This window comes from Pelophylax lessonae (genome assembly GCF_965119305.1).
Source record: "Pelophylax lessonae genome assembly, chromosome: 6".
NCBI classification, from domain to species: Eukaryota; Metazoa; Chordata; class Amphibia; order Anura; family Ranidae; genus Pelophylax; species Pelophylax lessonae.
Window position 1 is genome coordinate 178,553,836 of NC_138773.1, and position 16,174 is coordinate 178,570,009.

General features: G+C 41.2%; 1 protein-coding gene across 1 annotated transcript in view; it reads right to left on the reverse strand.

Moving 5' to 3' along the window:
- The window catches only part of ANKRD44 (ankyrin repeat domain 44), a 234,646-nt gene that overhangs the window by 106,747 nt on the left and 111,725 nt on the right, over positions 1-16,174 (reverse strand). The window contains exons 13-15 of the mRNA XM_082261307.1: positions 14,511-14,579; positions 12,476-12,616; positions 5,257-5,340 (exon numbers count right to left, since the gene is read on the reverse strand). Coding sequence (XP_082117433.1) covers positions 5,257-5,340; positions 12,476-12,616; positions 14,511-14,579 — 294 coding nt within the window. The remainder of the gene's footprint in view (positions 1-5,256; positions 5,341-12,475; positions 12,617-14,510; positions 14,580-16,174) is intronic.

Below are 16,174 nucleotides of genomic sequence, written 5' to 3' on the forward strand. Positions count from 1 at the left end.
GGTGTGAGTCATCAGGCAATTACACCACCTTGAGCAGTGAGTCCTTGTCTATTCAACCTGGGAACACTGCCTGCTTTGATGAAGTTATAAATCTAAAGGTCCAAAAGTTTTTGATGAACCTTTTAGGCTATAGCTGTAACGTTCATGCGTTTTTGTTAGTGGATGGATTTACAGCTGCAGAATTATTACACTCAGTAGCCTTGTAGAGAATCTGTTGAACAAACATATCCAACTCTCAGGACTTCATCACCGTGTACAGCCTGTTATATACCATATATATATTAATAGACGTTTAATGGAGGGATAGAGTATATGAGGATGTATAGATGAGAGACAGGCTATTGTATGGTGAGCACTAGAAGTAGTATTAGGAGAGTTGCAGGTGATGGTAAAGCAGCTAGGTTCTGATGTCAAGTATAGTGCAGATGGTAAGAGGACACAGATGGAGTATACTTAGACAGAGTAACCTAGTGCAAGGATAGTTGAAGGTAGTCCCAAGAGCTAACAGTCTATGCAGATGATAGTGAATAGATAGATACAGATAGTCTTGGTAATTGCAGTAGATGACAGTAAGAGATTGGTTAGTAAGAATCCCCTGTGGGGTACTTATCACTTAGATAGGTTAGTAGTAACAGTGTCCATTGGAGAGAGGTGATCCCGTAGCGAGATACGGATCACCAGCGAGGTTTCCGGCTTCAGTTCAGCAAGGGAGAATGTCAGCAGCTCCGACTTCACAGGAATAGGTGCGGTGAACATGTGGTCTGAAAGGGTGAAGGTGAATACAGCATGCCAGGGGTGATCGGGTGGCGAGACACAGGATCCGAAAACAGGTTCAGGCAGCGAGATACAGGAACGTGTAGATCTGGTATGCTGACTTCAGAGAGCGGGACGCTCCAACCATGGCGGATGAACGAGCCATGAGTGAGAGCAAACCGGCGATTGAAATAGCCGCTCATAGCGGCGCCCGGCAATGATGTCATCCGGTCTTAAAGGTATATGCGTCCCTTGTTACACAAGATGGGACGCAATTAGCAGAGGAGAAATATGGAGACAAGGGTACCAGAGGTACCAGAACATTACAATAGCCAAGAATTTTTGGTACCACTTTTGCCACTCTAACACTACAAATAGCTTGATACTGGCCCCTCAAAGACAGCATAGCCTACCCTCTATGTTACAGACAACACTCACCCACCTCTTGCAGGGGGGGAAAGAACAAGAATAGCTTTTAAGGCTTCATATACTCTACAGCTTCTAAACTCGAGTTTAAAAGCTTTTGGCGTTTCTTTTTTTTTCTTGCCAAAGCTCCTAAACTCAACTCCATACACACATAGGTTTTTGGCAGAGTTTAGGAGCTGTTGCAGTTAGGTGAGCTTCAACCTCCTTCTCCTGAACTCAGAAGAATTGCATTCAGAATAGGAACGTTTTGACCGCTGGCTGCAGGAAAATGCAAAATGCCATTTTGGCGTGCTTTGCATTATCTTGTGGCCGTGGCAAATGACATGCAAGTGTACATGAAGCCTAAGTCTGTTCTAACTTGCTGCTGTGCTGTTGTTGGGGACTGGTGGATATAGTAAGAAAGCTGTGCTGGAGGATGTAGAGTGGTTCTGGAGGGCCATCATCTGTGTTATACAGGTAGGAAGGAGAAGAGAAGGTACTGTCACATCTGACAAAAATCGCAGATCGCCGCCAGTACTAGTAAAAAAAAAAAATAAATTAAAATTACATAAATCTTTACCCTAGTTTGTAGACGCGATAACTTTTGTGCAAACCAATCTAAATATGCCTATTGCGATTTTTTTTTTTACCAAAAATATGTAGCAGAATACAAATTGGCATAAAAGGAAGAAAAAAATAGATTTTTTATTTTTTTTGGGGGGGTGTTATATACAGTGCCTTGCGAAATTATTCGGCCCCCTTGAACTTTGTGACCTTTTGCCACATTTCAGGCTTCAAACATAAAGATATAAACTGTAATTTTTTGTGAAGAATCAACAACAAGTGGGACACAATCATGAAGTGGAACGAAATTTATTGGATATTGCAAACTTTTTTAACAAATAAAAAACTGAAAAATTGGCGTGCAAAATTATTCAGCCCCTTAACTTTCAGTGCAGCAAACTCTCTCCAGAAGTTCAGTGAGGATCTCTGAATGATCCAATGTTGACCTAAATGACTAATGATGATAAATAGAATCCCCCTGTGTGTAATCAAGTCTCCGTATAAATGCACCTGCACTGTGATAGTCTCAGAGGTCCGTTTTAAAGCGCAGAGAGCATCATGAAGAACAAGGAACACACCAGGCAGGTCCGAGATACTGTTGTGGAGAAGTTTAAAGCCGGATTTGGATACAAAAAGATTTCCCAAGCTTTAAACATCCCAAGGAGCACTGTGCAAGCGATTATATTGAAATGGAAGGAGTATCAGACCACTGCAAATCTACGAAGACCTGGCCGTCCTTCTAAACTTTCAGCTCATACAAGGAGAAGACTGATCAGAGATGCAGCCAAGAAGCCCATGATCACTCTGGATGAGCTACAGAGATCTACAGCTGAGGTGGGAGACTGTCCATAGGACAACAATCAGTCGTATACTGCACAAATCTGGCCTTTATGGAAGAGTGGCAAGAAGAAAGCCATTTCTTAAAGATATCCATAAAAAGTGTCGTTTAAAGTTTGCCACAAGCCACTTGGGAGACACACCAAACATGTGGAAGAAGGTACTCTGGTCAGATGAAACCAAAATCGAACTTTTTGACAACAATGCAAAACGTTATGTTTGGCGTAAAAGCAACACAGCTCATCACCCTGAACACACCATCCCCACTGTCAAACATGGTGGTGGTGGCGGCATCATGGTTTGGGCCTGCTTTTCTTCGGCAGGGACAGGGAAGATGGTTAAAATTCATGTGAAGATGGATGGAGCCAAATACAGGACCATTCTGGAAGAAAACCTGATGAAGTCTGCAAAAGACCTGAGACTGGGACAGAGATTTGTCTTCCAACAAGACAATGATCCAAAACATAAAGCAAAATCTACAATGGAATGGTTCACAAATAAACATATCCAGGTGTTAGAATGGCCAAGTCAAAGTCCTGACCTGAATCCAATCGAGAATCTGTGCAAAGAACTGAAAACTGCTGTTCACAAACGCTCTCCATCCAACCTCACTAAGCTCGAGCTGTTTTGCAAGGAGGAATGGGCAAAAATTTCAGTCTCTCGATGTGCAAAACTGATAGAGACATACCCCAAGCGACTTACAGCTGTAATCGCAGCAAAAGGTGGCGCTACAAAGTATTAACTTAGGGGGCTGAATAATTTTGCACGCCCAATTTTTCAGTTTTTTATTTGTTAAAAAAGTTTGAAATATCCAATAAATTTCGTTCCACTTCATGATTGTGTCCCACTTGTTGATTCTTCACAAAAAATTACAGTTTTATAGCTTTATGTTTAAAGCCTGAAATGTGGCAAAAGGTCGCAAAGTTCAAGGGGGCCGAATACTTTCGCAAGTCACTGTAGCAGAGTGTGAATTTTTTTATTATTTTTTTTTTCAGAAATTACGCTCTTTTTTTGTTTATAGCACAAAAAAATTAAAATCACAGGTGATCAAATACCAAAAGAAAGCTCTATTTGTGGGGAAAAAAAGGACATCAATTTTATTTCGGTACAGCGTCGCACGACCGCACCATTTTCCGTTAAAGTAACGCAGTGCCGAATCGCAAAAAATGGCCTGGTCATTAAGGGGGGAAAATCCTTCTGGTCCAAAAGTGGTTAAGGACAGGTGCGTTTGTCCAGAAAAAAGAATACACTCAAATAGGGGTACTGTCCATGGCATGTGCTGCTGAAGAAGCTGAAGGCCTGTCTGTGCCTGAATAGACAGCAATCTGAATCAGATTGGAAAGAGACTAGGACAGAGAAAAACCTAGCCAGGAGGCTAAACATTGTTTATGGCTGCCAGTATAATAGGCATTTTTGCCAGTTTGACTGTTTGACAGCAAAAATGCCTGATTTGATCAAGGTGTATGTCTGATCACCAACAGTTTTGATTTTTTTATGGTTTAGATAGAAACCATTGGTGGTATGTTACCATGATCCATGAAAATCAAGTTAAAATTGCCACAAAATTGCCAAAAGCTTTTCCACATCCAAGGTTGGGAAAAGAGCAAGGAACCAAATACAGCCAACCAAGGACCTGGTGACATCCAAATGTTGCTGGCTGCATGTACACTGTCATGTGTGGGCAGGGCCGGTGCTAGACTATTTTGCGCCCTAGGCAAGACCAGCTACTTGCACCCCCCCTCAAAAGAAAAAAAAAAACTGTACACATTTCCCCCCTTTCCTGCACATAATGCCCCCCCTTTGAACTCTGCACTCTCCTTAATGTATACACTGCCCTCTTTAATTCTACACCCCCTTCCTACACACACTGCCCCCCTTTAATGCTACACCCGCCTTTAACCCTACACCCCCTTCTTATACACACTGCCCCCCTTCCTATACATACTGCCCTCATTTAACCCTACACCCCTTCCTATACACACCGCCCCCCTTTAACCCTACACCCCCTTCCTATACACACTGCCCCCCTTTAACCCTACATCCCCATTCCTGTACACACTGCCCCCTTTAACCATACACCCCCTTCCTATATCCTACACCCCCTTCCTATACACACTGCCCCCCTTTAACCCTACACCCCCTTCCGATACAGACTGCTCCCCTTTAACCCTACACACCCCTTCCTATACACACTGCCCCCTTTAACCCTACACCCCCTTCCTATACACACTGCCCCCCTTTAACCCTACATCTCACTTCCTGTACACATTGCCCCATTTAACCCTACACCCCCTTCTTATACACACTTCCCTCCTTTCTATACACACTGCCCCCCTTTAACCCTACACCCCCCTTCCTACACACACTGCCCTCCTTCCTATATACACTGCCCCCTTTAACCCTATACCCCTTCCTATAAACACTGATCCCCTTTAACCCTACACCCCCCTTCCTGTACACACTGCCCCCTCTCTAGAGGTGACATCCACCTGGGAAGAGGAGTTGACAGAAGAAGAATGTGACAATGGCCTTAGCTGCACCCTAGCTAGCAGTGCGCCCTAGGCGGCGGCCCTGTGTGTGGGTATGGGTATGGGTCAAGAGCTCCATCATGTAGCAAGCTAACATACTTGTAGGAAGTCCTTTAAAATATTTTGATAAAGAATGGCATTGTCTTATTGCTTAGCATGGATAACTTACTTGGCTGCTTCTTTTTCTTTTACAGGAGAGGATAAATCAGCTTCTTCTGTATTTTCATGTCCTCTTCCCACAATTATTCTTCTCCTTGAAAACAATAAATGTGTCATATTATATCATTGGCACACCTTTCCATGTTGCACTATAGGTATTTACCAATGAGACACAATGATTCCAGGTAGTATTGGGCATTTACAGGTTTCTTTGATAATTTGTAAAGCCAATGTCTGTAATATGATTGTTGTGTAGATTCCTTCAGAATTTTTATTTAGTTATCACAGTCACAGGGACTGTCACTCTAAAGCTCCTGCACTCTACTGCATGAAACAACCTTGGCAAATGCCTCCTTTTCTAACCTCTCTCACCCATTAATTATGTTATGATTATCCAAAAGCATTTACTGTACATATTTAGTCAAACAGTATCTCACAAAAGTTAATACACCCCTCACATTTTTGTAAATATTTTATTATATTTTTTCATGTGACAACACTGAAGAAATGACACTTTGCTACAATGTAAAGTAGTGAATGTACAGCTTGTATAACAGTGTAGATTTGCTTTCCCCTCAAATTAACTCAACACACAGCCATTAATGTGATAAAAAATAGGGTTGACCTGCGCTACGGACCTGAAAAGTATATGAGGTGTATAAAGTTGATAACGTGTGGCTGCTGCCCTCACTGTGGACTACCACCTGGTGGTAGTGTCCCATAAAATGTGACAAAGTGCCAATGTGCAAGTGAGTGGTAGCACTGCCTATTGTAAAATATAAACTATGTGTAAATAATTAAGTGAAATGTTGATTAAAAATCTTTTTGTAAACAAAAAAATGGTTAGCATATAAACAAACACAATATTGAGGTGTATATATGGTACTATAAAGTTATATCTAACATGTGCATAAAAAATTCATAAAATACATAAGAATACACATACAAGCAGTAAAGGCTTCATACAAAGGTGCCTATGTGCTAAGTTAATAATACAATGTGCAAAAGATGCAATAATACAATGTGCAAAAAGTGCAATATATAGTGTAATGTGCAGAAAGTGGCAATGTGTATGGGGCAATGTGCAAATGGCAATGCCGATGCACAGTGAATGTTTTTAGCCACAGGAGGTCTCTAATTGGGGGATCCCTCTAAAAAAAAAGAATACATTTTTTATTATATCTTTTCATGTGACAATACTGAAGAAATGACACTTTGCTACAATGTAAAGTAGTGAGCGTACAGCCTTATATAACAGTGTAAATTTGCTGTCCCCTCAAAATAACTCAACACACATCCATTAATGTCTAAACCACTGGCAACAAAAGTGAGTACAGCCCTAAGTGGAAATGTCCAAATTGGGCCTATTTAGCCATTTTCCCTCCCTGGTGTCATGTAACTCATTAGTGTTACAAGGCTTCAGGTGTGAATGGGGAGCGGGTGTGTTAGATTTGGTGTTATCGCTCTCACTCTCTCATACTGGTCATTGGAAGTTCAACATGGCAGCTCATGGCAAAGAACTCTCTGAGGATCTGAAAAAAAGAATTGTTGCTCTACATAAAGATGACCTAGGCTATAGGAAGATTGCCAAGACCCTGAAACTGAGCTGAAGCACAGTGGCCAAGACCATACAGCGATTTACCAGGACAGGTTCCATTCAGAACAAGCCTCGCCATGGTTTACCAAAGAACTTGAGTGCACGTGCTCAGTGTCATATCCAGAGGTTGTCTTTGGGAAATACTTTGTAGATGTATGAGTGCTGCCAGCATTGCTTCAGAGGTTGAAGGGGTGAAGGGTCAGCCTATCAGTGCTCAGACCATACGCCGCACACTGCATCAAATTGGTCTGTATGGCTGTCGTTCCAGAAGGAAGCCTCTTCTAAAGATGATGCACAAGAAAGCAGAAGAAAGCCTGCAAACAGTTTTCTGAAGACAGGCAGACTAAGGACATGGATTACTGGAATCATGTCCTGTGGTCTGAGGAGACCAAGATAAACCTATTTGGTTCAGATGGTGTCAAGGATGTGTGGCGGCAAGCAGGAGAGGAGTACAAAGACAAGTGTGTCTTGCTTACAGTCAAGCATTGTGGTGGGAGTGTCATGGTCTGGGGCTGCATGAGTGCTGCCACCACTGGGGAGCTACAGTTCATTGAGGGAACTATCAATACCAATATGTACTGTGACATACTGAAGCAGAGCATGATCCCCTCCCTTCGGAGACTGAACAACATGATAACGACCCCAAACACACCTCCTAGATGACCACTGCCTTGCTAAAGAAGATGAGGCTAAAGGTGATGGACTGGCCAAGCATGTCTCCAGACCTAAACCCTATTGAGCATCTGTGGGAAGCTGGCAAACGGAAGGTGGAGGAGTGCAAGGTCTCTAACATCCACCAGCACCGTGATTTTGTCATGGAGGAGTGGAAGAGGACTCCAGTGGCAACCTGTAAAGCTCTGGTGAACTCCATGCCCAAGAGGGTTAAGGCAGTGCTGGAAAAATAATAGTGGCCACACAAAATATTGTCACTTTGGGCCCGCTTTGGACATTTTAACTTAGGGGTGTACTCACTTTTGTTGCCAGTGGTTTAGACATTACTGGCTGTGCGTTGAGTTATTTTGAGGGGACAGCAAATTCACACTACAAGCTGTACACTCACTACTTTACATTGTAGCAAAGTGTCATTTCTTCAGTGTTGCATATGAAAGATATAATAAAATACTTACAAAAATGTGAGGGGTGTACTCACTTTTGTGACATACTGTACATTCAGTGTACAATAATTCAAAGCTTACTGAAAATACACTATGCTGGGGTCAACAGGGTAGCACACATGTTGTAGTTAATTTTGTCCTTAACTACTCACAGGACTAACGTCTCCCATAAATGTCTCCCTCAGACAAAACACCCTCATTCTCTCTTTTATCCTCAACATTCTATCAGACTAATGTTTTTGCCAACCATTTCTCTTACCTACTTCTGATAATGGCATTTATCCAGATGCAGTCTCTCTTGGATGAAGTTTTAGTTCTAATTTTTTGCTTTGCGGTTTTTTTCTGTCATTTTCTGTACCTGCTCCATGCTCTTTTTCTGCCATTCTGTCTCCCATCTATGATCCCCTTTTTTTATCTACTTCATGCGCTCCTCCACTTCATCTGCCTCTCTGCCTTATCTCTGCAGCATGCATTACTTACAGGTTGTGCCCCTCCTGCCTGTGAGATCATTATGCTGAGTGGGCTTAGGGCCAGGGCCAGATTAACATAGGGGCTATTGAAGCTGCAGCTCCAGGCCCCTACCTTTATATAGGCCCCAGGTTGGCCATATTCACTGTTACCGCTCTTCTGTCACTTGTAAACACAGAAGTCTGGCTTCTATGCTCGCTTCCCCAGGCAGCTCCCTCAGAACCTCCCCACACAGCACGAAGGCCGGACAAGGAGGGACAGTTGCCGATGCATGGATGTGATTATGGGCTTCAGAGACAGCATCCCATGTGGAATTAGGCATGCATGGCTGCACCCTTCCTCCTCTGGGTGCATGCCATGGCACGGCCCTTAAGGCCCTTCAAAATCCTCAGCACCAAGCCCATGATGCTCTTAATCCAGCCCTGCTTAGGGCCATGGCAGCCATCTTGTGGATGGTTAGGGCTTCCTGACTATGGTGGCCCAATAAGATGGGGGAAGCCTGCTCTAATAAGGCAACATCACTAGTATATTTATGGCCTGTCAGTCTCTTTCCAAGGCTTTCCTTATATGCCTGTTCTGGTACGTTCTATATGTATAAATATATATGTTCCTTGCAAGCTTCACTTGTGTTTTTTTTTCTGAGCTTCTATATTTACCTTTATTTACCTTTTATTTACCTTTATCAGTTACATGATAAGTACTCTGCCTGAAAAAGAACCTCAGACTTATGTTAGGGAAGGGTACGGTTCTGGCAGTTTAGCATTTCCCTCAGAACCAGAAGACTGCCTCTAACTGTTGCATTCTGCCTGCTTGCAGCTCTGCTTACAACACTTCAGACAAAAGATCCAGAGATAATTGCTGATTACCTAGATGCCATGATCCCTCATCTTCCAAATTGCACAATTCTCATGCCATTACACAAGTTGCTTTACTAGGTATCATTCACCTCCCTTCCCAAGGCATTCCACTTATGGAAAATGCTTGGTATGTGGGGCTATTCTCCTGCTTGACAAACAAATGTGTCCCTCCTAATTTGCAGATACAGCTGGAAGCAAAAATGCTGAATGAAAGAAATTATGTCTCTCATGCGACAAGTATTATAGGAATTCTTGGTTGGCCTGGCAGCCCAATTTCATCAGCCAAAGGCACCACTGTTACTACCTGTCACAAGTCAAGAATCATAGTTCAAGCGTTCAGCTGTCAGCTTCAACATTATAGGAAATACGACCAGCGCAGCCTCAATTAGTCTCTGGGGAGGAGGAACTGGAGAAGGAGAAGAGTGAAGAGCGAGACTTAACTCTTTCAATATTTGACTTTGGCCCAACAGCCATATATATTGGCCATTAAGGAGGCCATTCAATGAGAAGAACCTCAGAGGTGTCTCCAGTAAGCCCTCCATTATTATCCACAGCTAGAGAAACATTTAGCAGCTTTTCCATTTATGCCAAAAATTAAGATACACTTTCAGGAAGAATGGAATATTCAAACAGCCCTCGCCAACATTCTCTTCCCAGCATCTCATTTCTTGAAGCTTTTGTGTAGCTCTCTTCCTGATTCCCAATTGTAAATAGGCCCAGTGGCATCTGAAGCCTTTTTAGAGGGTCTCCTAGCCCAGTGGGATAGAGCTTCTCTCCATCAGCTCAATAGGATTGCCCCACTAAGTGCAAGGGGTCTCTGGTGGCAGACGAACCCCATAAATCACAGTACCTGCCACCTTTTAGGTCCCATATGACTTGAGAAGCCATGAGGACCTTTTCCCCAAATATGCAGGCGAAGGCAGTCCTTCTCCAGATGTACAATGGCAGTGTTTTTTGTGCAGAGTTAGAATGGAACACAAAGCCAGAGTTTGTGCATCAAGGTGACTCCCACCCTGAAGTGAGCAGAGAGAAATATGGAAGACCTACAGGCAATGAACATCCCAGCCATCTATCTTGTCACTTCATAAATAACGAGTGGTCCTGCAGCGCAAAACTCTTCAACTACTTTTGCATCCAGTGGGGTAAATCTCATGCGGTCCTCTTTGCATCCCTTCACAAGAACAAGCTCCTCCAGTTCTCCTACAGGTACCCTTGCCAAGCATCTGCAGGAATGGGCGCCTTTGTTTCGAATAGCATGGCTTCTATTCGAGCACATGAGAGTTTTGTTCTTTTTTTTATACCTAGTTCTCCTTTCTTGCCCAGCTCAGCATCTGCATTACAATCTCCCTGCAAGTATCTCCAACAGCATAGCTGGTTCAGGGCCAAGTTCTTTAACCCCATCCAGATCATCTTCATCTCAAGGCCTGGCGGTTGATAGGCAAAACTTTTTAGCTTTAGGCTGTTATTTCTCAGTGGTATCTATACTGCTCAGAGCTAGAAAAGCATCTACCAGCGCAGTATATCACAGGGTTTGTGAGAAGTTTGTTGCCTTTGTTTTAGGAAGAGCCTTCAATCTTCTCCATCTGCAGACCCCTCAACTGCTAAAAATTTCTCCAGGTGGGCCTGGATCTGGGTGTAAATCTAAACATCCTCTAGGTTCAGATCTCTAACATCAAACTCTAGATGGGCAGAGGATCCTAGTGGTTCACTTTTTAAAGGCTGTGGGGAAGTTAAGACTACCCCCCAGAAGAACAGATTTTCTCAGTGGGTTCTATCTCTGTTTCTTATTGTCCTGGCAAGCCCCAGTTTTTCTCCTGTTGAATCTTGGTTTATTCTGAATCTGACTTTGAAGACTAGCTCTAGTAGCAATTATTTCAGCTTTGAGAATCACTGAGATTCAAGTCCTAAGATGTAGGAATTTTTTTTAATAAAGGGGCTCAGCAACTGAGCCATAATTTTGTTCCCAAAGTGCCTTCAAGCTTTCACATCAAGCAAGAAAGGATCCTTCCCACCTTTAAAGACCAGTCAGACTCCTAAGGGTTAAATACGTATGACATAGCCAGGTCCCTTTGTGCCTAAGATAGAATAGAAGAAATAGAATCCGATATTCAGGTGTGTAGGTTTATATCATATCCGCTAGATGGCAACGATGTCCATTAGATTCATATATGGGATCATTTAATAGTTAAACTTCATTTAAAAATCATATCTCGCGGGAGGGTGACGATTTGCTCATTACTGATGAGCCAGCTTCCACATTGGATTGTGTATGATAAGCACGTCTTTGCTCAAAAAATAATAATTTTTTTTTTAATGAGAAAATCTATTTCCGGTGTCACTTCCTCTTCAAAAACCTATTGACAGACAGGTGACACCGCCACTAGAGATATTGACTCATGCTTTACATTTTTTAACCTCGATGTAAGTGTAAATTTTATTGCTTTTAAATAAACAATTGGCTGATTTACACTATGAGGTTTCTCCCTGTTTCATATATGATCTCTGGATAAATGGAGCCTATCCCTGCAAGGTTTTGGAGATTCGGCTTTTGAATTACCTGCATCCGTGGTTACTTCCTCCTAAGCGGCTTTGATCTCTGTAATAGGGATCCATTGTGTCTTTTAAGAGGCCAATTTATTTGGTTGAAGGAGCACCTTTTTTCAGTTTTTGAGCACTGGTGAACACGGAGCAGAATATTCAACATCTATGCACCTTTATTTAATATGTGTACTTTCACAAAGCTGTGGACTTGATATATGTTTTTTTGTATAATGCACTGAGATTTTGATTATTTCATATATGCACATTTTTATATCATTGTGCATAGGTTTATATATTGATTTGGGCACTTTGTGGCTTACATCTACAATTAGAGTTTAATACATACATTCGGCTTGCATGAGTCAACTCATCTGCATTGTGTTTGATTTAGCTGATTGTTTAAATTTTTGTTATCATAAGAATTAGTTACTATTGTTCACAATATTGTTTAGGAACACTGCACCATTATTTTTTAGATAAAAATTAAGTTGTCCAGCTATGGTATAAGATATTTTACAAGTAAATTATACCAATCACAGTGAAAAAATAAAAGCAAAAAGAAGTATATAAAAAAAACACACTTGACAGTGTTGTTCGCATACATACAAATCAATCTAGCACATACTGTAGATTCAAATGTGTTTCACTTACTTGCGGCCAATATTTGAAGCAGCAGCATAGTGCAAAGATGTCCGGCCCCAATCATCTGCTTCATTCACGTTTGCACCAGAGTTCACCAAAGCCTCAATACAGTGGAAGTGGCAGTTCACAGATGCATAATGCAAGGGTGTCCTAAAAATAAATATATTATTGTTAAAAGCTTTGTTAAAGTAGTTTCAGGCTTTCAATAATACTTAGCAAGATCATTGTTTTTCCCTTTTACTATATATATTTATTGCCCACCCAACATTGTGCAAATAGGCCTTTTTTAGGATTTGCATAGTAGTCATATGATGAACACAAATAGATGCTTTTAGGTTTGCCTAACTGAACACGTGTAGCCAGTAATACAATGTCCATTGTCCTCACTGGCAAAGGAAGCACCAGGAACTGAATCCTGTGGACCTTGTCGACCAAAGGTTCCCTCAAGAGAGGGATAGGGTTGAGCAATATCAAGCAGCACAAGAGGAGTAAAGACAAAAGGAGAAAAAACATCCCCTGTGAGGAAGAATTTGAGTTTACATAGGATGCAGTTCCCAATGATAGGCTCCCACTAAGGTAAGAATCAGAGATCTCTGGATATGGAAAACCCAGACAGTTGGGAAAATGCACAATGGGATGCTGTAAAAGCAGAGGGGTAAATGGATGAGCAAGTTTGGGGTGAAGGAACTTGACTGACCTGCACAGAGTCCTGACCTCAACCCAACAGAACACCTTTGTGACGAATAAGAGCACAGACTGCGTGCCAGGCCTTCTCTCCAATGAGCTTCTGGAAGAATGGTCAAACATTCCCATAGACACATTCCTAAAACTTGTGGACAGCCTTCCCAGAACAGTTGAAGCTGTTATAGCTGCAAAGGGTCAGCCAACTCAATATTGAACCCTACGGCTAAGACTGGGATGCCATTAAAGTTCATGTGCGTGTAAAGGCAGGTGTCCCAATACTTTGGGTAACAAAGTGTATATAACTTTTTTTTAGCAGAGCTGAGGAAAAGCATTCCAACATCCTAGAATACTAGCAAAAAACTGAAGCATCATAGTTGGGGAGGGATTATAGGGGGCTGGCAAAACATTTTTTTCTGTTTTCTAGTGTTCAAGTCTCCTGTGAGCAGCAGTATAACCTGAACAATCTAACCTGTGTTAAAATTCATATATTCATTTGTCCTTCAATGGACTATAAAAAATGTTTAATTTTAAAGTTGGTGTATTTTTTTTAATATTTCATGGTTTTGACTAGTAGACAGATTGGTACAACAAGTAATATGGAATGCTTTCATGCCATCTAGCTATAATAAAATCCACTTTTATTCTTAGAAGCATTGGCTGATATTAAAAAAGAAATAAGTTCACTATTAACCCACACAGTTAATTTATTTGAGGCAAGGGAGGCCAATATGACTGTACCAGTGTCAAAATAACTCTAAAAAAAGTATAATCACCTCTACAACTAAGTAAAAAACTAGGTATAAGCAGACATATAAAAAAAGTAAAATGTAAAATGATCAACTAGGTAACTTAAAAAAAAAAAAAAACATGCCAGCACTACCTCCATTGGCTGCAAGCAGAGTCACACCAGCAGGTAGGTAGACAGTGACTGTATCAGGTGCATTAAAACAATAGGGGTTAGGGCCCGAAGGGCCTGGTATGGATTGGGAGGGGGGGGGGGGGTTCTTATTTTTATATTGTTTTGTTTTTTTCTCCATTTCAGCTGTCAGTGGGGAACCCTGCTGACACCTGATGACTCATCCGTTGTTAAGGATGCGGCGGCCAGCTTGCCGTCCCGCTTCTTAGCAACCAGCTACTAACTGGTTGTTAAGGACGCCGGGGGTGCCACTCTGTAACACTAATGCTACTGAACATAACTTACACACTGTGCTAAAATATTAGCGTTTTTTATCCAGCGTTTTTATTTTTAGCAGTGTTTAGCTTCTAGTGTGCGTGAAGTCTTAAACTGCTTTAGAGATTACGACCACATTTGTGATATTATGAATGCTTTTCAAACATCAGTTTTAGCATTTTAACTTACCGACCACATTTGTCTTTTTTGCTCTGATCTGCTCCAGTTTGTTGTAAAACTTCTATGCACTCAACATTTCTACAAACAAAACAAGGAATCAAGTTTTAATCTGAAATACCACACATATAACTCCTTTTGTTATAAATTGGTTTATACAACGATACCCACAAAAATCTACTCTGTTGCCCTAAGTCAGTGATGGCGAACCTTGGCACCCCAGATGTTTTGGAACTATATTTCCCATGATGCTTAACTACACTGCAGACTGCATGAGCATCATTGGAAATGTAGTTCCAAAACATCTAGGGTGCCAAGGTTGGCCATCACTGCCCTAAGTGTTTGTAGTTCATGTCAACATTTTGAAAAAGACCACAAAGAAAGGCAATATAATTTGAAGTTAATGCATTCTGCACTTGCTCTTCCAAAACAATGCATCTGGACAACATTAGCACTATCAGATCCTAAAGGGTATACACATGGAAGCTGCCATTGCTGATGTGGTTTTGAAGGTACAAGCTCCAGGGCTGGCTTTTAAATGCTTGCTTCACTACTTTGTAAGTTCCTGTACTGAAACAAGTGTATGTATCACAAATGCTTGTCCCTTAATAAGATGTGAAGCTATAACAAGAATCCTTTCTCTTGAGCTTGGTCCTTTAAAACCATCTTAACAATGGCAGATCCTGTATTTATACATCAAGAATTACTTTTAATATAGGGGATACTCCTTAACCTAACACAATTTTTATACATGATTTACAAAGCTATAGCCAAGAATATGGCATTTGAACAGGGTCTATTGTCTGCCATGTTATTTTCTTCTTATATCTTAACTTTACTTTACTTAACATAACTTTGCCTCTATGTAATGTCTTCACTATTGAGTCTCTTCATTATCATCTGCAGATCTGCCTTTCATCTTTGGTATTCAATGGACAACAATTGGCAATTGTCTCCCAAAACCTGGTATATAGCATTTTAGGGTATCTCAAAAGTCTAACATTTTAGTAATATTTGCAACTTTAGATCAGATTTTGATTAAAAATATAATTGCATACTGATGAGTAGTTCAGAGCAAATCTTGAGCAATGCCATTTGGTAACACCAGTAATTCAGTTAACTATTAAGACAGAGGATATGCAGCGCATGAGTGTTGAATAGACAGCAACATCCCCTGTGAGGAAGGATCAGGTGGTGTGGACATTGAAGATAAAGCATTTGTGTACAGAGCATTACAGAATAACTTAAATTTATAAAAAAAAAAAAAAAAAAAAAAGATTACCAATATACTATACATTGCAAGGATTTCGGAAAACCTTTTAAAGGTTCCTCGGTTTATCAGAAGAAAATGCTGTTCATTTTAAATTAGAAGTGGAAGAATCTTAAAGGGTAAGTAACCATAAATTAAACTCTGGTTGCAAGGGTTGCCTGAAATCCTTATTCAAACATCTCTCACTAAAGCCCTGTACAGACGATCAGATTATCGAACAATCTGTCTTCCGTTTTTTGTGGCATGCTAGTCTGATGTGGAAAGTGGAGGTGATTTTCATACGAATTTTCCCGTACGAAAGAATTCTACTTCAGAAGTGATGTCATGTGTTGGATTGTTTTGTATGTGTTCTTTCGTCTCTGAGCATGCCTAGTTTTGTTCTTAAGATTTTTTTTCCATCTAAATC